At 44.7% G+C, this 26,215-nt stretch overlaps 1 protein-coding gene across 2 annotated transcripts; it reads left to right on the top strand.

Moving 5' to 3' along the window:
• Positions 1-270: 270 nt before the first annotated feature.
• LOC147605502 (AMMECR1 family) lies at positions 271-25,885 on the top strand. Of its 2 annotated transcripts, XM_086793093.1 has the most exons (5): positions 272-608; positions 1,446-1,565; positions 1,662-1,776; positions 1,884-1,974; positions 25,094-25,885. In XM_086793093.1, exons 1-5 carry the CDS (start codon positions 505-507, stop codon positions 25,285-25,287), a joined length of 624 nt encoding a protein of 207 aa, XP_086649219.1. In that variant the 5' UTR covers positions 272-504; the 3' UTR covers positions 25,288-25,885. The 2 variants fall into 2 exon arrangements, with proteins under 2 accessions (XP_086649220.1, XP_086649219.1); XM_086793094.1 differs by lacking the exon at positions 1,446-1,565 and having other exon boundaries at positions 271-608; positions 1,602-1,776.
• Positions 25,886-26,215: the final 330 nt, after the last annotated feature.

Below are 26,215 nucleotides of genomic sequence, written 5' to 3'. Positions count from 1 at the left end.
CAATGTCCCTTATCTACTTAGTATTGTGTCTGTTGTAATTGATAGATGAAAAGGCAAACTGATCGATACCGCTCTTGCTTCCCTAAAGGGAGGTCGTGGGTTTGATACCGTGTAGGAATCTAGAGTTCTGTAATACCCTCTTGCAAAGAAAAGGAAGTTCGGCCGCGAGGGAATGCATAAAAGAGTTTTGGCAAGCTGCCAACATAGGGAAGCATGTGAAACCCCCCTTAATCACACCTGCAGAAAGCTTTAAAACTTCTTACCCACCAAACAAAAAAGAATGAAAAAAAAGAGGAAGAAGGAAGCACAAGTGTTGCTACCTTCTTCATGCGTGTTCTCTAAGCTGGGTTTGACCTTCACCTCAGCTTTTGCTCGCCATGGCTGCCTTTCCTCTTGTCATGTAGCCCGCCCCCCAGCCCCCCATAGCTATCTCTTCCGCTTATCCTTCTCGTGCTTTTAGCCCTCGATTTCTGACCAGCGGAAGAGATCTACCCCTCTTTCACCATGGTTTCTGCAAGCAAGGAGATGGCCGTCTACTGCTTCGACACCCTTGTCGCTCACTACACTGGAGACGACATCCCTCCACCCGCTTTCGACGATGGCGAGTTGTACGATCCCCCTTCTCTGTCTCTGTGTTTTTTTGCATTAGTTTTTAGGGTTGTACACGAGGAGAAAATCGATGGCAAAACTTTTGTCTTTGGAAAAAAAAATTACATGTTTTTTTGGCATCATCATTCAGGAATCAGATCTGCTTGAGTGGTGTGGAAACCAAGGGGCAATATAAGACAGGGGAAGGGGCCAATTTTTTATTGTTTTTGCATGCTAGCAGGCATAAGGGAGACATTATTTGACCCTTGACCTGCATATCAGAATCAGGGAGACCAACTTTGATGTGAGACATTATGTGAATTTTCCCATCGCTTGTAGGGTAGGCAATTTTCCATCGCCCCTTCAGCCGGGTAAAGAGGGACTAGGTCTTGGGTTGCCTAGTCTTGGGTTGCCGGACATAGCAGCATGGTCACGAGTAGAATAATTGCTTGCCATGCATCAAGTGTACTTGTGGCAAGTGGTGTATACAAGATGGCAAAGAGCTAATATTGTGCAGCTTTGCACCCTTTGAGGTTGCCACATCATCCCACCTCGCTTGGTGCTCCTAGTTTAATTGCATATCTGCCAATCAATATTTGAAGGTATACAAGGATGGATTGATGCATTTTCAGCCATGAGGAGAAATGCATTACATTCCAAGGGCAAGGGAGACTAGCCTATGGGGATATGTTCAAAACGTTATGAACAACACATGCAGGCTTCTGCAGGAAGAGGGTTATTGGGATAGTATTGCTTTTTTTGCACAGCATTTTTTGATGACATTTTTTTGCTCCTATACATTAGGGTGGGTGTGTACCACTATAAACTTGTGATGCTGGAAATGCTGGCTTTCCTAGTCCTTTGTTCGTTACTTGGAAGAAGGCCATGAATGGTGGTGAGCCTCGGCTACGGGGGTGCATTGGGACGTTGGAGGCACGCTGCTTGATTACGGGCTTCAAAGACTATGCCCTCACCAGGTTTTAATTGCTGCAATTCCATAATGGCTTATGTAGTATCTGGAAAAAGGATTATGATGGACAAACTATGGTTGAATTTTTTCCGTGCCCAACCAGTGCTCTGCGTGATCGGCGATTCCCTCCCATCCAGGCGAAAGAAATACCTTATTTGGAATGCACAGTTTCTCTTCTTACAACCTATGAGACAGCTACTCATTGTCTGGATTGGGAGGTAAGATTGTTAAAGGCTGTACAAAATTTGGTTCTTGAGAACTGTTGCAGTTTGCTAGAATGTCCTTGTGCTTAACAGGTTGGCTTGTCTCTTGAATGTCTGGGCAGATTGGCAAGCATGGAATTATTTTGGAATTTACAGATCCTGATAATTACAAGCGCAGTGCCACGTATTTGCCAGAGGTAGCTGCACAAGAAGGTGTGCGGCACTTGTGTTTAGCTATATCATTTTTTTGAAGAGACGTTCTTGCCAGTAAACACTTAGTTATAAGAACATAAAACATAAATGTAATGGCACTAAATAAAATGTTATAAAACTACTAAATTAGGCAAAAGTAAATGGATAAAAATGGATGAAGGTGCCATGTAAGTATTTTCCCTTTGAATATAAGTTTTCGATGCACACATACAAGGGCAGGAGAGAGATGGAAGAGAATAAGTAGGTTATTTTAAATGCCAGTGTTCGTAAGCCCTAGGTAGGTTGATTGAGCATGATGGGGCTGCAATCATAGTGGCTCTCATTCCTTGCAAGTGTAGTGCAAAACAGGGGTTGAAAGTGATGATGACTGAAACTGTTTCTTGATCTCATGGCTAATTCTCTGGTATTATGAGAACGGCTTGCCAAGTGGTGTGTGTAAACACTAGGCAAGTTGACAAATGTTTTCATGCCGTTGTGTTTACAGAACTCGACGAATGCTTTCATGCCGTTGTGATTTAGTACGCCAAAACATAATGAAACTGTGATTGGGCCATGTAAACAGGGTTTTCATGTACCTATGAGTGAATGTGCTTTGCTTGGTAGAGGTTAATTCATCTACAGTGCCTGGTCTCTCTGGCTTAATTTCATGCCTTTCGCTGTTGTAAAGACGACTGTTCAGAACATATAAAAGGGTTCTAAACGTGCAATCAATGGGGCTGGAGACTGGAGCAACTGCAGCAACTGCAACTGCAGCTGCTTGCTGGAGATTTGATCTGGCTAGAAAGGTCCTGAGGGCTGAAAGGTCTGTACATTGCAGGCTTGGAGCTGCTGCCTGGCTGCTCAACTGGTTTGCAAATGAATGATGACCGTGTGGTAGGGCTGGCTGTCCTCTCTGCAGGTTGGCAGCCCACAGGGTCACCCTCCGGCAGTCTATCCTCAAAGTCTGGTTACTGTGCCGTTTGTGATTATTCTGGTTGCTAGGTCAGCTTGGTTTTGCAATTGCTCCTGTATGGGGATTTGATAAAGTTGCACAATGGGGAAGCAAAACATAGGGGAGAGAGAGAGAGAGAGAGAGAGAGAGAGAGAGAGAGAGATCAGACGATGAACATCTTTGTCCTATAGCATGAGGTTTTACAAGGGCAATACCAGCCAGCAGATAGGTGTAGATGTGCCTGTGAATTGGATTGTTGAATTAACAAGTGAGGGGAGGAGGCCATGTAGCTGGTTGACTGCCATGGAGCTGGCCAATAGCAGCCCATGACCTAGTAAAACATGTTTAAATACATATGCACCAATTAAAATGTCATGTGCATGATCAATGCCATGTACTTTCTCAGGGCTAATCCAGAAGGGGGCAGCCATCTGACACAAACGCAGGTTTTGTATGGATTTTGCCCACAACTGCTGGCCGACCAGCAGTCGGCCAGTCTACAATGATTCCAAGGCCTTTAAATAGGCACACATGCTCATTGTATAGGCCATTCAATCCCCTAGGGATTGGGTCAGTAGGAGTCCCATAGGGGGACAGAATTTTGGGTGTTATCACCTTTTCTTCAAGGCAGCCTAGGGCTGCAGACAAGTACCTTTTTGTACTATAGTAATATACTGAATTTCCAGCATCTCTCTCTCTCTCTCTCTCTCTCTCTCTCTTCTTTCAGCCCTAAACACTCCTGGAAACCATCTGATGCAAAACACAGATATATATATATATATATATATATATCTGTGTTTTGCATCAGATGGTTTCCAGGAGTGTTTAGGGCTGAAAGAAGACTCCAAGAGCTTCCGCGTGTTACATTGGTATCAGAGCATCAGGCTCAGCAAAGCTAAACACTGAATCAGTCCCAGATGATAGTGTATAGGTCCAAGGTACAGGAAAGTACATGGATACGAAGCCCAAGGCAAGGAACACAGATCGGGAAGAGCTCCTAGGAGGTTTGTTGGTGGTGTTCCACAAAGCCAGAGGGGATGGTAGTCCTGTGAGCCAGATAGGTTCTCGGGCAACAGTCCCAAGGGAGGATTACCCTCCAAGGGTGATGTGAGTGCCAGATTCATTTCTCAGGAATGAAGACCAAGACAGTGTTCAGAGTTAGGGCAGGATAGGATTGTGGACTAGATGGAACAGATGCATAGATCTTAGTCTGAGACACAGTGGTTTGGAGAACAGGTTGGGCTTTTAGAGAAAAGGGTTGCCAGGGATGGATGGATGACAGAGGGACTTCGGGAAAGGATTTGGGATGATGATGAGTCATCCAAGAGCAGGTTGGAATCCCGTCATCAAGTTTAGCAGAGGGGGATGTCATGTGCATGATCAATGCCATGTATCTTCTCAGGGCTAATCCAGAAGGGGGCAGCCAGTAAAAGATCAGTAGAACTAGGAGTTTGGAGCATCTGGTGCACCAGAGGCCAGTGTGGACTTGTACCAGGGGCATGGAAGGATAAGGTTGAGCTGTCGGCTGCTTGCAAAGGTGGGCGGCTGGACCAGTTCAGAGGCGGTTGGACCAGATCAGAAGCGGTTGGTCCAGATCTGACACAAACGCAGGTTTTGTATGGATTTTGCCCACGACTGCTGGCCGACCAGCAGTCGGCCAGTTCTACAATGATTCCAAGGCCTTTCAATAGGCACACATGCTCATTGTATAGGCCATTCAATCCCCTAGGGATTGGGTCAGTAGGAGTCCCATAGGGGGACAGAATTTTGGGTGTTCTCACCTTTTCTTCAAGGCAGCCTAGGGCTGTAGACAAGTACCTTTTTGTACTATAGTAATATACTGAATTTCCAGCATATCTCTCTCTCTCTATATCTGCATTTTGCATCAGATGGTTTCTAGGAGTGTTTAGGGCTGAAAGAAGACTCCCAGAGCTTCCGCGTGTTACATAAAAGGCCAGATCCCATGCTCAATGAGATGCACAAATTCTAACACCCCCTCTGCAGCTCATAGTGTGCAAAAAGTCTGAAGAAGATAAGCTGATGAAGATGCAACCATGGACACTCGAGTACTGCAGATATCGGATACACCTCGGAAAGAGCACATGCTAACCCGACGACTTGAAACAAAATGCCACCCTGAACAACAAAGAAATATGCTTGGCTGGAGGTATAGAATTATGAGTCTGTGGAACACCGCTCCCATCATCCCCCAATAGTAGATGGTGAACACATCACATCTCAAAAGACCTTGAACAATGAACTTGGAACTCAACCAATCCATAATCTCTGCTACACCAAGCAATAAACTTGGAACACATCGAGTCCATAGCTCCAGCTACCAAAATGAACTTATCTCGCCCGATAACTTATCTTTGCCACCTTGAACAACAAAGAAATCTGCTTGGCTGGAGGTATAGAATTATGAGTTTGTGGAACACCGCTCCCAATCATCCCCCAATAGTAGATGGTGAACACATCACGTCTCAAAAGACCTCGAACAATGAACTTGGAACTCAACCAATCCATAATCTCTGCTACACCAAGCAATAAACTTGGAACACATCGAGTCCGTAGCTCCAGCTACCAAAATGAACTTATCTCGCCCGATATTTTACCTGCTTGGAACTCCGATACATTGGTCCCATGCACCAAAAGTCAGGGCTTGTGACAGCCCCCTCTCCCGCCCACAATCCTCCTCTGTCCGGAAGCACACGAGGGGAAACTACCTGTATAATTGTGGAAGCTGACCATCCAAGGCCTCCTTGGCTTTTGCAGCCTTGAGGGCACTAGAAGTATCACTGGAACTATCAAAGTCATTTTCCGGTATATGATCCTTGCCCTTCTTTGAAAACTTGGTCTTGGCCTGGGCTTTACCTTTGGTCGCAATCCTTGGCCAAGTGACCCTTCTTTCCACAAGAGTAGCTGTGACTCCGTCTTGTCTTTTGCATTGTAACAGGTGCTTGATCCTGTCCACTAGGAGGGAACCTTACCTTCCCCTGAGAAACGAGGAAAGTTTACTTCTCCAAGAGGGGACCCATATCCACTGCAATAGCAAACCTTTGCAAGCAAGCCTTTGTGTCACTGATGATCGGAGCACTCCACCACCAATCTCCAACACTTCTCCAGCGGAACAAGGCACAAGGATCAATCAGCCCACTCTCGGAATTGAGAGAGAAAGGGGCTGGACAGCAGCAAACAGTCCACCAAAAGACACCGGAAAGCATCCTCTAGAAGGGGAAAGAAGCCGGGGAAGAAGAGGATCTGTCGAAGCCACTTGTTGGCTGCACCACACGCAAACATACCACCCTCCACTGCTGTCCTTGCTGCGAAAATCAGACCACACACCACCAGCTGCTGTAGAAAATGCTTGAAGAAGCAAAAAACACAGCCAAGATTCAAGTAGGCTTGCACCTTGGCGCCATGTGGTTAACGCAAGGGCAGGAGCACCGCTAGAGGCAAAACACTGATGAAGAAGAGGCTCTTGATGAAGAAAACGCAGCCAGCAAAAGAACGCAGCCCACCAATCACCAATGCAGTTCCCTTCTAGGTTGCACCTGGACTCGGTGAGGAAAACGCAAGGTAGGAGGAGTAGGAGATGAAAACGCTGATGAAAGAAGGGAGTGTAGGAGAAGAAAATGAAGCCATTGTTGAAAAAACGCAGCAATGTCTTCTTCCTCCGAAAAAACGCAAAAAGAGGGAGCAAAACGCACGTGGGCAGCAGAGTTGTCATGTGCACACTGTGTATCTATTGTGTGCTACACGCACACAAGACTAGCTTCGAGGTTTGGGGAAGTTTGGAGCTAGGCAGGTTGATTGGCGAGCTGAGTTAGGGATAGACTAACGGGCGGGCGTATGGACGGGCGGGCGCCTAAGTGTGGACGCTCGATGACCGGCCAAGAGCGTATAAAAGGGTGGCCAAGGTTAGTTATTAGTCATATAGAGTCTCGCCTGATTTGTGAGAGCTCTATGGTCTAGAGCCTGGATCTAGTGCAGACGTGCACTTGCTTCATGCAGCCGAGGCCGGTAGGAGTCTTGAGGCCGGCAAGGGTAGCTTCGTGGCGGTATGGGACGTCACAAGGTAGAGATTGGTCGGTACGTCCATCTAGTTAGCTCAGCTCGTGGCTCGGTGGGGACAGCCAGGTCTGTGGGCTTGCCCACGGCTGTCATGGTTGGGAGGTGAGTCAGGCCTGCATCACCTTCTTGTTTGTTTGTTGTCACGTGCATCCCGCACTTGGATGCCACGTAGACATTTCTGTATAGAAGGTGCAGGACCTGGGATGGTGAACTGGTCCCATGTGAGCCCAGTCCGGGACGAGTCAGCCAAGGATCCATCTCAGATGTCCGAGGTCAGGTGTGCATTGTCCTGCACAAGAGTCTAAGGTCAGGTGTGCACTGTCCTGCACATGAAACAGTGCCAGTCCGCGCTGTGAGTCTCCCTCTAGAATGATGTAAGTGATTTTGTGTATCTGGTATGGTACCGGATGCCAGATCACTGAGTAGTTAGTGTTTAGGACAAGGGGCCAGTCCATAGGGCTACCCCGGATCTTAGCGTGGGCATGGGAATGGTGTGGAACCACCCCCATGAGGGCCAGGAAGGCCCAGGCTGAACCCACCAGCCATGGAGGGGCTGTGGGATAGCCCTAGGGCAAGAATAAGGCAAATTCCAGGAGTTTACAGCCTTTACATGGCTGTAGGGCAGGTATGGGGCAGCCCATACAGGCTGCCCAGCCCTTGGAATGTGGGCAAAGGCTGTGCCCAGCCCTCTGGAAGCAAGCGCGTGATGCCCAGTCATCTAGGGAATAATGTGCAGCATTTTAGGTGATTTTTCCAGCATTTAATGCTGTTATCTCAGTCGTGGGGGACATTTAGAACTGGCTGCCTGTTTATCTACTGGCCGACTGCTGTTGGGAAGTAGTATAAATAGTGGAGGCCACAATCCCATTCAATCATCTCATTATTCTCCAAGAGCTCAAGCAAATCAAGGGCTAGACAAGCCAAGGGAGTTGCTAAGCAAAGGGGTGGAGAACTGAAGGTCAAGGGCAAGGATTTTCCAGCCAAGAAAGGTCAAGAATTCTGTATTTTCTTTTCAGATTCACATCATTCTAATAAAGCAAATACATCATCCGTGGTGGGGGCCCTACAGAGGGTAATTGGGACCCAATACTGTGTTCTCTCCATCTCTCTCCCTCTCTCTCTCTATTCAGTTTGTACGTTAATTTCCGTCGCGAAAAGAGTGCTGAATTTTGAGTATTGAAGTTATTGATTCTTCTCCAAAGCTTTCGCATGTTACAATGGTATCAGAGCCTACTTCAAGTACAAAGATTCAGCAAAGAAACCAAAATTTTCTCTCGCTCGTGTGGTTGGTTTTTAGACGCCGGTGGACTACCCCTTTCGGAGTGACTCCTGTCCCTCGAAGGACGGTTGGTTTTTAGCCTTCGGAAGCCTCTGGACGTCTCCCACACAGATAGTGGATGGTCAGATTGCGTTCCGGAAAGGAAGTGCATTTTCTTGCTATGGCGAGCTTCGACGACGAGAGAGACCAAGAACCATGGGACCAGAGTGCACCAGGCAGCCCAGCTAGGGCACCAAGCTTGAGTGTCACAGACATGTTCCAGCAGATGATGCGAGCAATCGCAAAACAGACAGCCAAGTTGGATGAGCAGAAGGTTCACATCTTGGCTCTGGAGGAGCGTAACCGCTCTCTAGTGTCGCGTTTTCCATCTCCTCCTTCCTCTCCTTCCGTATAAGGGTTTTTATTGCATCCTATTTGGAGAGGAAGGGGGTAAGAGTTAGATGGAGAGGTTCATAATGGATGGATGACCCTTATAGAGTGTTATGATATAATGTGGATGAGCAAGGGGTGCTAATAGATGAGTTGGATGTGTACAGATCAGAGGGGGTTTCTTCTCTCGTGCACTTGCAAAAGATGAAAAGAAAATGCATCAGGTAGTCAGGTGGTGGGAGGCATTTGGTGCAAGTACTCCCAAATTGCAGCAGCTTGCAATTCACGTGCTTTCTCAAGGGAGTACAACTTCTCCATGTGAGAAATTGGAGCACTTTCTCTCTCATTCATACAAAAAGAAGAAACAAGTTGAAGGTCACAAACATTGAGAAGCTGATTTATATACACACAAATCTTCGACTCATATCTAAAATCAAGGCTAGATAGTCTACACACCAGTACCAACCCTCTTTGCCTTCCAAGGGTACTATCCATCTCAGTCATGGATTTCCAAATCCCTGTCCAATTAGTAGCAAGGTTGTACCAAACATGTGTCCATTCCTGTACCCTCTGCCTGCATGTGACCTATCTCCTAGAGAAATCCTAATACATGTTTCCACATGAAACAAAGACTTGTTTCAGCAAACATCGGGTGACTTGTTTTTCCATTAAACATCTGGTCTGGCCTGTATGTACTGTAGCGCAGCCTTTTTCCACAGAGAGAAAGCATACACACACTCCTCTGCTGCAACCCTGTGCGCCTGCAGTCCAGCCCTGTGTGGGTCAAGCGAGAGAGAGAGAGAGAGAGAGAGAGAGAGAGAGAGAGAGAGAGCATGTGCCGTTGCTCCAGCCCGCCTCCTCCTGTTCAACCCTTCGTTTTTTTCAGCCATAGGGAAGCGCCCTCTGCAGCCCGCTAGCCCCTTTCAGAAAAAGCACGCAGGTCCCCAATATAGCTTTTGTGCCACGATCCTTTAAAAAAAAAGGTATTCTAATGTTTTTAAGGCTTTTTAAACCTTTGTCCCCTCCCCCCACATGGGGTAATGAAAAAGGGACCTTTTTAAAACCTTGAGTCCTTTTCGACCCCAAGAGTTGTACCAATCTGTCCATGAAGTTATTGCCCCAAACTGATGCCATTCACACTGTCCACCATGTCCCCGTGCACACCTGCATACTGTTCATTTGCGCGCCGGACCGCCCCCGGGGGCGAATTTTTTTTTGTCCACGAGGTTTTCCTGGTCGTTGGGGTTCAGACCGTTCGTCAATCGGACACCCGGTCGTGCATTTACTAAAATGACTGAAATTTGCGCATAGGCTTGATTCGGTGTCCGTTTTTTGGATGCTGTAAAATCCTATATTAGGGTAAAATCGTGCACAAATTCCAAATTTGGGCTCAGAATTTGAAGATTCTAAGTATAAATGACTCAAATAATAAAATCATTGATTTTTATATCATAAAAACTCATAATTACATGGACATTTCTTTATTAGTGAAGATGGGTATGTTACAAGCTGTGGCCGACTCATACTATGTTGGCCGACTGGACATTTTCCATTCGTGGGTCCATCAGGGGGCTGTCGGCTCAGTTGCTACTGGTCGAGTGGCTGCCCTTCTTGTATATATAGCATGCCTTGTCCTCCCCCACTAAGTTTGTATCGGATTTTGTTGTATATAGTAGAGTTTATACCACCTTCTTCTCTCTTCCATTTCTGTACTTTTGCTCTCAGTACTTTGTCTCATTTATTTGACATGGTATTAGAGCCCCAGGTTTATACCACCTTCTCCTCTCTTCCATTTTTGTACTTTTGCTCTCAATACTTTGTCTCATTTATATGCTCTTATGTGTGTGTGTGTGTGTGTGGAGTTCGTGTGTGAGAGCATATCTTGATACAGAGTTCTACACCCACTATTGGGTACTGATGACGTTGGTGGGGATGTTGTAGTATCTAGTCCATACTATGCATAATGGAGTTGATAGTTATATAGTCTTGTGGGTTGACTACCAGGAGTATATAACATGCACATTCCTAAAAGGTGAATTTGGGAATGTACTTGGATTCATCTAGGTATATGGTATCAGAGCCCTAGGTGGCTTGAAGATTCAGAGACGGTGAGAGCATTCGGGACTGCTGTGTTTTGGTGTTGATTGGAGTATTGTTGGGCTGTTCGGGACGTGGAGAAGGATGTAGAAGGCAGCATCACTGCTGGACAACTACTTTGCATTTATTTGTAGCCTCTTCTTCATATTTTTTTTTCCCACCAACCCTCTCTTCACAAGACCAAGTAAACCCTCGAGATGGCAGAGAAACATGCGAAGTGTAGGCATATGCTCACTTATGGTAGGGTTGTGTGTGAACAGGGCTTAACCAAGGGCACTTTTTCCCATGCATGCAAGGGTTCACCTGCATTTTGTGGCTACCACACTTTTGGCTCTGTCAAATCCCCATAGGATCTCCTCGTGAAACGCTCCTGGTACAAGACTTGAAACCTGCAAACAAACCAAACAAACATGAAGGGGGTGTAGGCCTGACCCACCTCCCAACCTTGACAACCGTGGGTAAGCCCACAAGACTTGGCTGTCCCGACCGAGCCACGAGCCGAGCTAACTAGATGGACGTACCGACCAATCTCTACTTCGTGATGTCCCATATTGCCACGAAGCTACCCTTGTGGGCCTCGAGATTGCTGCCGGCCTTGGCTGCGTGAAGCAGGTACATGTTTGCACTAGATCCAGGCTCCTGACCATAGAGCTCTCACAAAGAAACGCGAGACTCTATATGCTAATGACTAACCTTGGCCACCCATAGGCTCTTGGCCGGTCATCGGGCGTCCACACTTGGGTGCCCGTCCATCCATAGTTGGGTGCCCACCCATTAGTCTATCCCTAACTCAACTCGCCAATCAGCCTGCCTAGCTCCAAACTTCCCCAAACCTCGAAGCTAGTCTTGTGTGCGTGTAGCACACGATAGATACACACTGTGCACATGACATACTCCCCTTCCTCTAAGAGCTCACTCCTGAGCTCACTAAAAAGCCAGGGTAATCTCTCTGAAGAGTAGGCAATGTCTCCCATGTAGCGTTCTCCTCAACATGATCCTTCCACTTGATCTTGTATTCTGTGATAAGCGTATTACGCAATCTTCTTTCACGAAATCCAAGAATCTTTTCAGGTTCGTATGGAACAAATGTCATGTCCTTGACATCTATGATTTCTTGAGGAGTAACTAATTGGGCAGTTCTACCCAATACTTCCTTAAGTCTACTGACATGAAATACAAGATGAACTTTCACATGAGAAGGCAAATCCGATTCATATGCGACTGAACCAATCCGTCGTGTAATACGAAATCGTCCACAGTATCTAGGGGATAATTTCGGAGATCGACCTGTTCGTAAAGTCTCGGAATCTTTCGGAACTCGCAAATACACCATCGTTCCTTCAGAGAACTCTCTGGGTGAACGATGTCTATTAGAATAAAATCTGTCTCGATCTTGAGCACTTCTAATAGATTCCTTCGCAACTTGTAACATTTCTTGCATATCTTGCAAAAATTACGTGCTGCATCATGCTGAAGTCCTGAGAATCCCACTGTAATAGGTGATCTAGGTTGAAAACCATACATAAGCATGAAAGGACTAAAACTTGTACTCGTATGCTTAGTACTGTTATATGCAAATTCTAACATAGGAAGATAATCCTCTCATGAACTCTGTCTTGTGGAGACATATGCACGAAGCATATTATCCAAAATTTGATTAACTCTTTCAGTCTGGCCATCAGGTTGAGGATGATCTAAGGAACTCGAATTCAAAGTTGTTTCCAACTTCTCAAAAACAAGTTTCCAAAAATCACTCGTAAACTTAGAGTCCCTATCATTGACTGTGTCCTGCGGTAACCTGTACAGTCTAAACAATTGCTCGATAAACTGCCTTGCTAATTGCATAGATGTAATGCTCTTCTGGGTCGGTAAAAATCTAGCCATTTTTGTTAAGCAATCTACCATAACCCAAATAGAATCGTGGCCTTGATGTGTTCTTGGTAATCCGGTAATAAAATCCATGGAAATACTTTCCCATTTATTACCTGGGATTTGCAAAGGATTCAATAATCCAGTCTATCTAAAGCGTTTAACTTTCACTAACGATAATGTCCTGTGTACCCCAAGGTGTCCAGCAAAAGGGGCGTCGTGGCACTCCTTAAGAATCTTGGACCTAATGTCCGGGATTTGTGGTACACAATTTTGTCATTACGGAATGGTAAACCATTCCGAATCATCCATTGGCCTCCTGCAACCTTAATGTTAGGCTGCTTAGTCATTGAGTCTTGGTCAATCAATGAGCTCCCGTCCTGGATCTTTGGCCAAAATGGACCAAAATAACCATCAGTCCTGCAAAGTCCTCTCAATGACTGAAATAAGTCAGTAAAAATCTCGGTGAATGACAAAGTATTCACCTCTCTAATTCAACTAAGTGCATCTACAACACTATTCATGGACCCTTTTCTATAACGATCTCAAAATCAAAATCTTGCATTAATTCAGTCCATTGAGCTTTCCAGTCTCTCAAATCATCTGCATCACATACATACTTGATTGACTGATGATTAGTGAAGATCACAAACTTGGAGCCATATAATTAATGTCTCTAGACCTTGAGAGCGTGAATCACAGTATAAAGCTTCTTCTCAAGGATTGGCCGACGAAATTGAGTGTCGTCTAGCTTTTTACTTTCAAAAGCAACAGGTCTACCATCTTGAAATAGAGCAGCCTCGATAGCATAGTCACTGGCATCAGTTTCAAGAACATAAGGCCAACAAGGATCGGGTAATGCTAAGATAGGTGCTTTCTTGACTTTTTCTTTCAAAAGTCTGAAGGTCATATCCAGATCGTTATTCCAAGTGATAGGCTGATTTGACTTACGTCCACGACTTTTCAACAAGTCGGTCATCGGTAGTGTGAGCTGAGAGTACTCCAGATTTCCGAAGAAAAACAACAAAACCGAGAAAAGAACAAAGTTGTTTCACTGTTCGCGGTATAGGCTAGGCCAGAACCTTCTAAACCCGGTCATAGTCAATGCTCAATCCATCTCTCGTTATCTTGTGTCCCAAGTAAATGATGTCTGTCATGAAAAACTCACATTTACTTAATTTAGCATATAGTCGATTCTGTCTTAAAATAGTTAAGACAATCGTGAGGTGTCTAACGTGATCCTCAAGAGTACGAGTATATATTAAAATATCATCCAAGAACACCACCACAAATTTTTCCAAATGTTCACGAAAAAGATCGTTCATCATTTGTTGGAAAGTGGCTGGAGCATTGGTTAACCCAAAAGGCCATTAGGAGAAACTCGTAATGGCCATATCTAGTCTGAAAGGCGGTTCTTTCGACATGCCTTTCATGAATACGTATTTGGTGATAGCCAGTACGTAAATCTATCTTCGCGAAATATTTCGCTCTGGCTAACCGGTCAATTAGGTCATCTGATCTAGGGAGAGGATAACGGCTCTTAATTGTTAGCTTGTTCAATCTCTTGTAATCTATACACATTCTCCAAGTGTTGTCCTTCTTTCTCCTAAGCAACACAGGTGCACCCCAAGGTGATTTACTTGGACGGATCTGGCTCATCCTCAAATAATCTTCGAGTTGTTTGGCCAACTCATCTTCCTCAGCTTGGCTCATCCTGTAAGGTGGAATGCTAGCAGGGTGAGCACCAGGGATCAGGTCAATACGATGATCTACTGCACTTTCAGGTGGTAAGCCCGATGGTAGTTCCTTAGGAAATACATCTTGAAACGAATCAAGTATCTTCTGTAATTCTTTGCTTTCAAATACACTTAATTCATTGACATCCATAGAAGGTATGAGAAATGAAGAAAGTGGCAGTATACAAAGAAGAATCCATTATATTACCAAAATCAACTGTATTTACAAGAGATCCCTGAGAGGGATGTATACAATCACCTAAGATACTATACTGGGTGTTCCTATGTTCAAAAGAAAAAATATGACTAGACCAATCTATCTGGACTTGAAGAGTCTTAAACCACTCAATCCCTAATAACAAGTCTACATGTTCTAGGTGCATAATATAGCATTCCAGAGTATCTTTGTAGTCCTGAATCCGGATCGGTAGCGTCTCCACCTTTCGATCCCATACTTGCCGAACCGCAAGTAGGCGTACCTCATAGGTATGATCGCTGGGTGTTGTGTCAAGATCCAATTTCTGCACAAGTTTGTAATTAACAAAATTGTGTGAGCTGCTAGGGTCTAGAAGAATGTTGATTCTATGGCCATTCACTTCTTCATAAACTCGGAGATCATGCAAGCCAAAAACATTAGAGGTGAACAGACAATCAGAACATGTACGAGGGCGAGAAAGTACAGTAACTGACGTACCTATCAAAGACAACTGGTTAGCTGCCTTTGGCTTGGGTCCTACGTTGATCTCTGCACCCTTTTGCTTCGGGCACTCGTTATGCATGTCCTTTTTCTTCGCAGGTGAAGCAACGTCCCTTCTTGACCTCATCAGTGAGGTTCCGCAAGGTCATGGTCAAAGTAGTAAACCGGGCAACATCATCATAGTCATTCTCTTTCTTGAGGAATTCTTTCTTGAAGACGTCTTCGAAGTGTGTCCAAGTCGTTGATTTAGGGTTGAGTTCTTTCCACCAAAGCAAAGCTTTGCCGGAGAGGAAACCTGCTGCCAATTGGATCTTTTTTCCATCGTTATATGGGTGAAACTGAAAATGGACTTGCCACTTATGTAGCCAAGTGTCCACTATCTTCTTGGTACGCTGCTTTTGCTCGCCCCCAAACTGTTCCGGAGTAATATTGGGCCCTAAAGCAGATGCCAAGGTATCCATACCCGAAAGAGTAGATAGGGTAGTGGTCAACAAAGAGATGGAATTCTGTAAAGCCTGCATCTGCGCGGCGATTTGTGCTTGACGTTCCGAGGAAGAAGCTTCAAGAGCAACTTTAAACTCTTGGAAATCTGATTTTGAAACGAAATCGTCGAAAAGATCGGCATCGGTGGCTTCCGTAGCCGGCAGGTCTTCACGTTCGAGAATGGGCTCCAACTTGGATTCTTGGGTCCACATCTTGAAGAGGGCAAGAGGAGAGAAAAGATTTATCTTGCACAAATAAGAGTGCTAGAGAGCTTGAGAGCTTGAGAGCTTGAGAGATGTGTGGCAAGAAGCCTATTAAGGGGAATATATAGGCTTCCCCAAAAGCTAACGTAGCTTTTGCTTTTGTGTTTTTTTTTTGCGGGATAAAAAATAAAAAATAAAAATAAAATTATATATATATATATATATATTTTGCTTTTCTGAAAAAAAAAACACTTATAAGCAAAGCATAGGTTTTTAAAACCCTTTTACTAAGGTTCAGCAAGAAAAACAAAAGCAAGGTAGCGTAGGTTTTTTTTTTTCTAAAAAAAAAAGAAATCTAAAAAAACCGGCGCTTGCTTTTTGCGTTTTTTATTACGCCCACTTGTTTGCCACCCGTACGCCTACATGATTACGAGGACCCGCCGCCCGTGCACAGAACTGGCCGCTTGCTTACGTGCGCCTGTGACCCGCTGTCGCCTGTACTTGCGCACCTGCGCTGGCCTGCACGTAGTGGCCCGAGTGCAAGAGTCACTTGACCATGGGCGCCAGCCTGCCTACGATGCACCACCTGCGCCTGGCTGCATGTACAGGCTACTAGCGTATACGTGTTAGCCTGCCTACACAAACCAGCCCGGCTGCGCATACCTTGCGATGTTCACACAAGCTTTTCTCTCTCTCTCTCTCTCTCTCTCACAAACAACAGCTGACATGCTTTTACTTCTTTTCTCTCTCTTCAAACTGTTCATACAGTTAAAAACACATCTAGCCTTCTTCTTTGCAAAGCAAACAACCCATACAAGACCACACCTTCATCACGGGTTCCCACGATACAAAAGCAACATGCTGAAATTGAAAAAACAGCAGTATGCACAGAAAAAACAGCAAGCTTCTCGAACTCGTACCTTTTCTTCGACCTCTTTTTCTCTACCTACCGACTTGCTCGTTCACGAGGCTTGCTCTGATACCACTGTCAAATCCCCATAGGATCTCCTCGTGGAACGCTCCTGGTACAAGACTCAAAACCTGCAAACAAACCAAACAAACGTGAAGGGGGTGCAGGCCTGACTCACCTCCCAACCTTGACAGCCATGGGCAAGCCCACAAGACTTGGCTGTCCCCACCGAGCCACGAGCTGAGCGAACTAGATGGACGTACCGACCAATCTCTACTTCGTGACGTCCCATACCGCCACGAAGCTACCCTCGCGGGCCTCGAGACTGTTGCCGGCCTCGGTTGCATGAAGCAGGTGCACGTCTGCACTAGATGACCATAGAGCTCTCACAAAGACACACGAGGCTCTATATGCTAATGACTAACCTTGGCCACCCTTTTATAGGCTCTTGGTCAGTCATCAGGCGTCCACACTTGGGCGCGCGCGTGTCCATACTTGGGTGCCCGTCGGTTAGTCTATTCCTAACTCAGCTCGCCAATCAGCCTGCCTAGCTCCAAGCTTCCCCAAACTTCAAAGCTAGTCTTGTGTACGTGTAGCACACGTAGATACACACTGTGCACATGATAGGTTCTCTCTCTCTCTCCCTCTCTCTCATTTCTGTGTGAGCTTCTTCTTCGTGCACCTAACCCTAATATGTAGGATTCTCTGTGTGTGAGTCCAACACCAACAATTGGTATCAGAGCTGGTCTGGCTTGCCTCTGCGAATTTTCGTTAGCCACCTTCAGTCCGTCTCGTTGCAGTTTTGTCGACTAGCACCTCTGTCGGTTAGGATAAGGGTAAAGCAAAGAGCTTTAGGCATGGGGGACAACAGTCTAGTAAGGCTGGTCATGGACAATCCACTTCTGGTGGTGAAAAGTTTGATAAAGGGAATGCAAACAAGCCTAAAAAGAAGGGCAAATGTCACTACTGCCATAAGCCTGGCCACTCCATCAATGAATGTAGAAAGCGGATTGCAAAAGAGAAAAAGAAAGATGCAGGCAATGCAGTAGTAGACTCTTGTGATGACAAAGCACAACAATCGGCTAATGTAATTCAGGAAGAGTGCATTTTTTTGGTCACATGCACTAGTGACACACCAAGTGCTTCAGACAATGATGTCTTGCATTGCATCCGATAGACAGGTTGTATCATGGTATTTTGATAGTGGTGCTTAGAGCCACATCACTTCATGCAAAGATGTATTTCAGCACTTGGTTTATGCTTCAAATGGCCGCACTGTATCATGTGCAGATCATACCACATATCCAATAAAGGGAATTGGCAATGTCATACTTATTGCAGCCAATGGTGCCAATATATGTATGAAAAATGTTTTGTCTTGTATGTTCCAGGGGTAAAGAAAAATATGCTCTTTGTCTCAACCATAAACGACCAAGGTTTAAAGGTTGAATTTGAAGATGGGAAGTGTTTGGTAAAAGACCCATCAAAGGGTTATGAAAGTCACTTTTGGAACACGATACAAAGGCTTGTATAAGCTGGACAGCTATGACAAGTGTACTTATGATGCAAATACAGTGGCTGCCCGCACTCTTGCTATGCATGATGCAGAGCTATGGCATGCTCGTTTTGGGCATGTAAATTTTCGGAGTTTGATGCTTTTGCAGAAGCATCATATGGTTGATAATATGCCGTCTCTCGAGTCTCCAACAAGACATGTATGTGAGGGGTGTATTTTGGGAAAGATGCATCGAAAACCATTCCCCAAGGATCGAGCTGTTAGAGTTGAAAGTAAATCACAGCTCATACACAGTGATGTATGTGGTCCAATGCGGACACCATCCATAGGGGGGCATCTTTATTTCGTCACATTCATTGATGACTACTCTAGGTTTGCTTGGGTTTACCCCTTGAAAGCGAAAGCAGAGGTATTTACATGCTTTCGACACTTTGTAGCAATGGCTGAAAATATGGGTGGATGTAAAGTCCAAACACTCCGCTCAGATAGAGGTGGAGAATACATGTGAAATGCATTCAAGGATTATATGCTTCAAAAGGGCATCAAACACCAATGTATTGTGCCTTATACACCGCCAGCAGAATGGTGTAGCTGAGAGGAAAAATAGATCTCTTATGGAGATGGCAAGATGCATGGTGAAAGCACAAAAGTTGCCTCACAATTTTTGGATGGAAGCTATAATGTGTGCAACTCACGTGTTGAACATGTGCCCAACAAAAGCTTTGAAAACCATAACACCATTTGAGGCTTGGTATAGCCGAAAGCCAAAAGTGGATTATATGCGTACATTTGGGTGTTTGGCATATGCACATGTGCCAGAACAACTCCGAACAAAGCTAGATGATATGCATTTTTGTGGGCTACAACAATGAGAGCGAAGGATACCGTCTTTATAATCCAACAACACGCAGGATTTTTGTCAGTAGAGATAATTCAGTACAGCCCATGTATAGCTTGTATAAAAGTAATAATACAGGCATACAAGACATGTTTGATGGACTATTATCCATTGCAATTAGGGGGGATTCAGATCAGCCTGCTCCTACACAAGAAAGTCCTCATGTAGAACATGTGGAACAGCCAGCCATTTAGCCCCCTTCTATGGAAGAAGTGGACGATCTTGTTAAGGGAAGAGCAAACAGCCATAGACACAGCCAAGTCGGTGCCAAGATGGTTGTTGAAAACTTTGCAAGAAAGCAAACTTGCAGCTCCACTCACAGGTAGAACAAGGGCTAGTTCTAGCCATGCATTGAATATGCATCATGGGGAGTCTGCACTAGCCATGGGTGGTCTCTTTGATTCAAAAGAGGCTTCTTCTTATGAAGAAGCACATGAGAATGAGCACTGGGTGCAAGCCATGCAAGATGAAATCTCTTCTATCATGAAGAACAATACTTGGGATCTTGTGGACTTGCTGAAAGGCAAGCATGTCATTGGAACAAAGTGGGTGTACAAAGTCAAAAGGAAGTCTTATGGTACTATTGATAGGTACAAAGCAAGACTTGTGACTAAAGGCTACTCCCAGAAAAAAGGAATAGATTATGAGGAGACTTTTGCTCCTACTTCGAGAATGACTACGATAAGATCAATGATTGCATTGGCTGCACATAAAGGATGGAAAGTGCATCAATTGGACATCAAAACTGCATTCTTAAATGGGGATTTACAAGAGAAAGTATATGTAAATCAGCCCATTGGTTTTGTAGTTCCTGGTGAGGAACATAAAGTATGCAGGTTACACAAAGCATTGTATGGATTAAAGCAAGCTCCAAGAGCTTGGTATGATAAAATACATGCTCATCTAACCAGCCAAGGTTATGTGAATAGTCTAGCTGAAAGCACATTGTATGTGAAGAAAATCGGTGCCGATATTCTCATAGTCATCTTGTATGTAGATGACATGCTCATTACAGGGACTAGCAAAGCACAAATTTCAGATTTCAAAGCTGAATTTGATGTCAGATTTGGGGCCTTTACACTACTATCTCGGCATACGGTTTATGCATACAGATGATGGCATTGTTATGCAGCAAACTAAGTACATAAAAAGTTTGCTAAAAAGGTTTCACATGGATGAATGTAAGCCCATTTCTACTCGTGTAGAACCAGGTGTACGGCTTACTATGCATGATATTGGAGAGCCTTTTTAGGCCGGCATTTACAGCCAGGCAATGGGATGCCTCATTTACTTGTGTAACACGAGGCCAGGCATATCTTTTGGGGTGTCTTTGTTGAGCAAATTCACGCACAGTCCAGGCACAAAGCATTGGCAAGCAGTCAAACGCATTTTTCGTTATCTTCAAGGTACCTTGGATCTTGGTTTGTTCTATCCTAGGGGGGCAGCTTGCAGCTTTATGCATATAGTGATTTATAGTGGGCTGGTGATTATGATACTAGGCAATCCACTAGTAGGAATTTTTTTTTCTTGGCAGTTCATGCATATCTTGGTTGAGCAAAAAGCAACCCACTGTTGCCACATCTACTTGTAAGGTTGAGTACAGGGTAGTCTTCACAGCTATAGTAGATTGTGTATGGTTAAGGAGACTATTGGTTGATCTTCGTGAGTGTCAGCAGACACCCACCACCATTCTCACTGATAGCCAGAGTGCTATGGCCGTGGCACGAAATCCCATATTTCATGTACGTACCAAGCACATTGAGATTCATTATCACTATGTCAGAGAGAAGTTACATGCAGGGGAGATCAGTTTATCTTACTGCCCTACACAGGATAATGTTGCAGATCTATTCACTAAGGCTTTACCTCGAGAAAGTTTGAAGCTTTCTACAAAGCTTTGGGCTTACTCTCATATAGAGAGTGATCTGCTACCTTGTACAGGTTCACACTTTCACTAAGGGGGGATTTGTAGGCATATGCTCACTTATGGCAGTGCTATGTGTGAACAGGGCTTAACCAAGGGCACTTTTTCCCATGTGGTTTTTTCCCTTGGATATCAAGTGTGAAAGGATACTCTATCCATATAATATTTTGTACTTCTATATTGTATGGATATGACACACATGCAAGGGTTGACTTGCATTTTGTGGCTACCACACTTTTGGCTCTCTCTCTCTCTCTCTCTCTCTCTCTATCTCATTTTTGTGTGAACTTCTTCTTCTTGCACCTAACCCTAATATGCAAGATTCTGTGTGTGTGTGAGTGTGAGTCCAACACCAACATGAAGATCCCCACTCTCCCGATGTTCTTGGTGGACCGATAGAGTTGGACGGGAACAACTTTGGCATATGGAAGGTAACGATGGAGTGTGTCTTGAGTCTTATGATTTGGTTGATTTCATTGTGGTTGGAGTTCCAAGGCTAGAGTTGGAGGAGGAGGAGCTTTCACTATCCACCAAGAAAGAGCGGGAGGCTCAGGCACAGTTGTGGAATCGTGTTAATGTCTGTGTGGGCTCTTTCATCTTCCTTAATTGCACACCCCAAGTGATCAACCACATCAAACACATGATGTTGGCCCGAGGGATTTAGCAACACTTGGCTTCTTTGTAGAATGGAGTATGAATTTCCTTGGAAGTGCATATGCGAGTAATAAGTCCTGCAACGTCTTTGATGATGTGAGTCTTGAGAGCACATCAACAAACTCTAGGCTCTCCAGGCTCGGAAGGAGATATCTTCCGAGGATATGGCCATCACTTTGTTGCCTCATCTATCCCCTCAGAACTCGGCATTCTATTCTTCGTTGATCACCAGTGGGAGGCTCAGCACCATTACATGAGAGGAGCTTGTGTCGATGGTTTTGTGTCATGTGCACAGAGTGTATCTACCGTGTGCAACATGCACACAGGACTAGCTTCGAGACTTGGGGTAGCTTGGAGCTAGGCAGGCTGATTGGCGAGCTGGGCTAGGGACGAATTGACGAGCGAGCGCCCAAGTGCGAAGAAATCTATTAGAAGCGCTCAAGATATTGATAGATTTTATTCTAATAGACATTGTTCATCGAGAGAGTTCTTTGAAGGAATGATGGTGTATTTATGAGTTTCGAAAGATTTTGAGACTTTACGGATAGGTCGATCACCGAAATTATCCCCTACTGAGAACCATTTCGGGTTATACGCCGGATTCGTTCAATTGCATATGAATTGGACTTGCCTTCTCATGTGAAAGTTCATCCTGTATTTCATGTCAGTAGACTTAAGGAAGTATTGGGTAGAGCAGACCGATTAGATACTCAAGAAATAATAGATGTCGAGGATATGACATTTGTACCACATGAACTGGAAAAGATTATTGGATTTCGTTAAAGGCGATTGTGGCATACGCTACTCATGGAATACAAGATCAAGTGGAAGGATCGTGTTGAGGAGGACGCTACATGGGAGACATTGACTACCCTTTAGAGGGACTACCCTGGGTTTTTACTGAGCTCAGGAGTGACCTCTTAGAGGAAGGGGAGTATGTCATGTACACAGAGTGTATCTACTGTGTGCAACACACACACAAGACTAGCTTCGAGACTTGGGGTAGCTTGGAGCTAGGCAGGATGATTGGCGAGCTAGGCTAGGGATGAACTAAGTGGAGACGCGTTGATGGACGGGCGTCCAAGTGTGGACGCTCGGTGACTGGCCAAGATCCTACAAAAGTGTGGCCAAGGTCGGTCAGTTGGTCATAGAGTCTCGTGAGTCTTTGCGAGAGCTCTACGGTCAAGAGCCCGGATCTAGTGCAGACATGCACTTGCTTCATGTAGCCGAGGCCGGCAGCAGTCTTGAGGCCCGCGAGGGTAGCTCCATGGCGGTATGGGACGGCATGGGGTAGAGATTGGTTCGGTGTCTTGCTAGTTAGCTCAGCTTGTGGCTCGGTGGGGACAGCCATGACTTTTGGATTTTGCCCACTGCTGTCATGGTTGGGTGGTGAGTCAAGCTTGCACTCCCCTCATGGTGTTTGGCTTTGTTTTGCAGGTTTCGAGTCGTGTTTCAGGATTGCTTTATGAGGAGATCCGTGGGGACTTGACATTTTGGACTAGGAAGAGCGGTCTTTGAACCCTCCACAGGGCGGAGGTTTTGAGACTTTGACTTGCTAGCGGTTGAAAGGCCACAACAACAACAATAACAAGGGCAAAGGGAAGTCTTCACCGGTGAAGTCTTTTGAGAAGAAGCCTGACTCAGAGTGTGATGCTTTGAAGGCCTAGCAGACCTATAACCATTGTAGGTTATATGACCCAGAGTTATTGTCAGCAGAGATGTTGTCTTTGATGAGCATGTTCCACTTACTTCCATTGTTGTGGAGCCACCACTTTTTGGAGAACCAGATGAGTATGAGGATGATTTCCAGGTTATTATTCCAGCTAGCGAGTCTCAGTCAGTTGTTGAGGTTGAGCCCGAGGTTGGAGATGAGCCACAACAGTAGCATGATGCTCTGTGTTCAGTTCGAGTACCAAAGTGATTGTTGGACACCATTCGGGAGTCGGGTGTTACGGAGTATCCCTCCGAGTGGACCATGTCAAGTGGGTCTACAAGACCAAGTATACGTCTGATGGGGCGGTGGATAAGCACAGGGCCAGACTTGTGGCTAAGGGCTATGCTTAGCGGCTTGGTATCAACTATGAAGACACTTTTGTGCCGATCGTGAGGATGACCACGATTCGAACAGTTGGAACCCGGTCTTCCTTGCTCGGACCAAGCACATAGAGATACAATATCACTTTGTTCGTTGGAAGGTTTTGGTTGGTGATATCTTGCTTGTTGTCTTTTGTTTGACGGAGGACAATGCGGCGGACCTCTTCACGAAGCCTCTGTCTTAGGAGATGCTCTGTCGTCACTCCAGCTCATGTCCCCTTCCCCACTTAGTTTGTACCGGATTCTGGTGTTTATAGTAGAGTTTATACCACCTTCTCTCTTCCATTTCTGTATTTTTGCTCTTAGTACTTTGTCTCATTTCCGTTACCTATTTTGACACTTCATTGATCTTCTCGATCACTCGAAAAGGCCCAAAGTGCTTGGTTGCAAGCTTAGGGTATGCACCCTCTTTGCCAGGCCTTTTTGCAAGTCTTACTTTCTCAAATTTCAGCAATACCCAATCATTCTCTTTGACATCAAATTGCCTTCTCTGCTTATCACTAGCCTTTTTATGTTTGTCTTGTGACCAAGTCTCTTACATAACTCGTCAGCTGCAAATATCTCATCCTTTGTGCGAAGGGTGGCTGGCAAAACCACCCTACTGAAAACAATCTCAAACGGGGCCTTTCCCATTGATGCATGCACTGTGTTGTTGTATGCAAATTCCACAAGCACTAAGTACTTCTCCCAAGAAGACTTCTGATCCGCTACATAACATTTCATGAGATTCAACATGGCTGAATGTTCCGCCTCACTGTGCCAATCCGTTTGAGGGTGATAAGTTGATGAGAAGTCCAATTTGGTGCCCATATTAACAAATAAGGCCTGCCAAAATTCCCCCTCTCTCTCTAGAATTAGGATGTATCCATGAACTAAGTCGTCATTCAGCTAGTACTATGTAAGATTACTGCTGAAGTGCAGAGCAAGATATATCTTTAAGGTGCCTCCTTCCAGTTTTTCTGGTCCGTAGCCATTGGTTACGGTGGTTGCTCATCACTCACATTGCCCACTTTCAGCTACAAACCACAACCTACTATGATCAGTTTTACATCATTGTCTAGTTGGTAATGGAGAAAAGATCAGTCTGCAAATTTGAAGGTCAAGAACTTGTGTAGAAGCTGCATGCCATCTGTTTGTGATTGGTTTCATGTCCAATGGTGGGTGGGTAACTCAAAAGTGGTAATTGATGCAATCATGCAAGCATTAGTTTGTAGCTCATGCTTGATGGTAGCTCCTTTTTAAGTTTGGGAAATAATAATTAATGTATTATTTGGAATCTGGATGCCTACTGAAAAGAAGCTGGGCATCTGGTTTGGATGTCTTTGGATAATGTCTAAGTAAGGACTTTTTTTTTGATGAACTTATTTTTCCCATTAATATCTTAGGTTGGACCAAAATCGAGACAGTGGACTCTTTGGTGCGCAAATCAGGATATCTGGGGCTGATCACGGAGTCTATGAGGAGGAGATTCCACATTACACGCTATCAAAGCTCCTTATACACCATGCATTATGGTGACTATGTGGCTTATGCAAAGAGAACAAGAGGAACAACACCCGTTGTTGGGGGTCGATGCTGACATGAAAAAGACAATTGGCATCTTCGAAAATATCCTCCTTGTTCATACATATTTATCATAAAACATGACAATTTGTTGGCTCTGAGAGCACATTTTGTGCAGATGTGCTCTATTTTGAGCTTCCCGCCAGCCAAGAGGCAACTTTGCTGGTCTTGGCACGGATAATTCATTGTTGCTGCAGATGCATGCAGTGATTATTCTGGCCATTGCCTTGAAAGACATTAAAACCATCTCTTAAAAGTGCAGAATATTTTTTTGATGTGTCACTATGCAAAGTGCTTTTCTGGAGTGTTTTTTGGCCCTTATCCTCTTATGGTAGGGAAGCACATCACTTTTCTTGGGTGATTTTCTGGCCGTCATCTTTTATGGACAGGAAGCCCAGCATTTTTCTTTGGTGCTTTTTTGACAGTTGTCCTTATTGTTGGGAAGCATGCACGGAGCAATGTTCACAAGGTTCAATGATAGGTACTCTCTTTGTGTGGTTGGTGTCAGGTTCTCCTTGCTTTGTATATATTTTACTTGGCTGGGATTTTGTTTTGGGGGTTAAGTGTCTGCAAACAAACGGTAAGCATTTTTTGAGAAATTGAAGTTGACGCCATGAATCATTCCTAAAAGCTAATCTCCTAATCCTTTCAAATATCTCTTGCTTAATATTTACTCATCTCTTGCTTAATATTTACTCCTCTCTTTTTAAGCATATTTAGAGATTATTTATGAGAGCTTAATCTAAATTAGAGATTATTTATGCGAGCTTAAAGTAAATTAGAGTTTTAAATGCATAACCAAGATCCTTTTGTGAGTAATGAGGTCGTCATATGCATAGATTTTGTTAATTATGCTTAAGGACTTTAGTTCTAACTAATCTTTTTAGAAAAGGTTTAGCATTTAATTGGTAAATTAAATGAAATTTACATGAAGTGATCATAGA

The sequence above is a fragment of the Cibotium barometz genome, chromosome 59 (genome assembly GCF_041138505.1).
Source record: "Cibotium barometz isolate CiBa-2024 chromosome 59, ASM4113850v1, whole genome shotgun sequence".
Classification (NCBI taxonomy): Eukaryota; Viridiplantae; Streptophyta; class Polypodiopsida; order Cyatheales; family Cibotiaceae; genus Cibotium; species Cibotium barometz.
The sequence above is the reverse complement of the archived record's forward strand: the minus strand, read 5'-3'. Positions and strand labels throughout refer to the sequence as shown.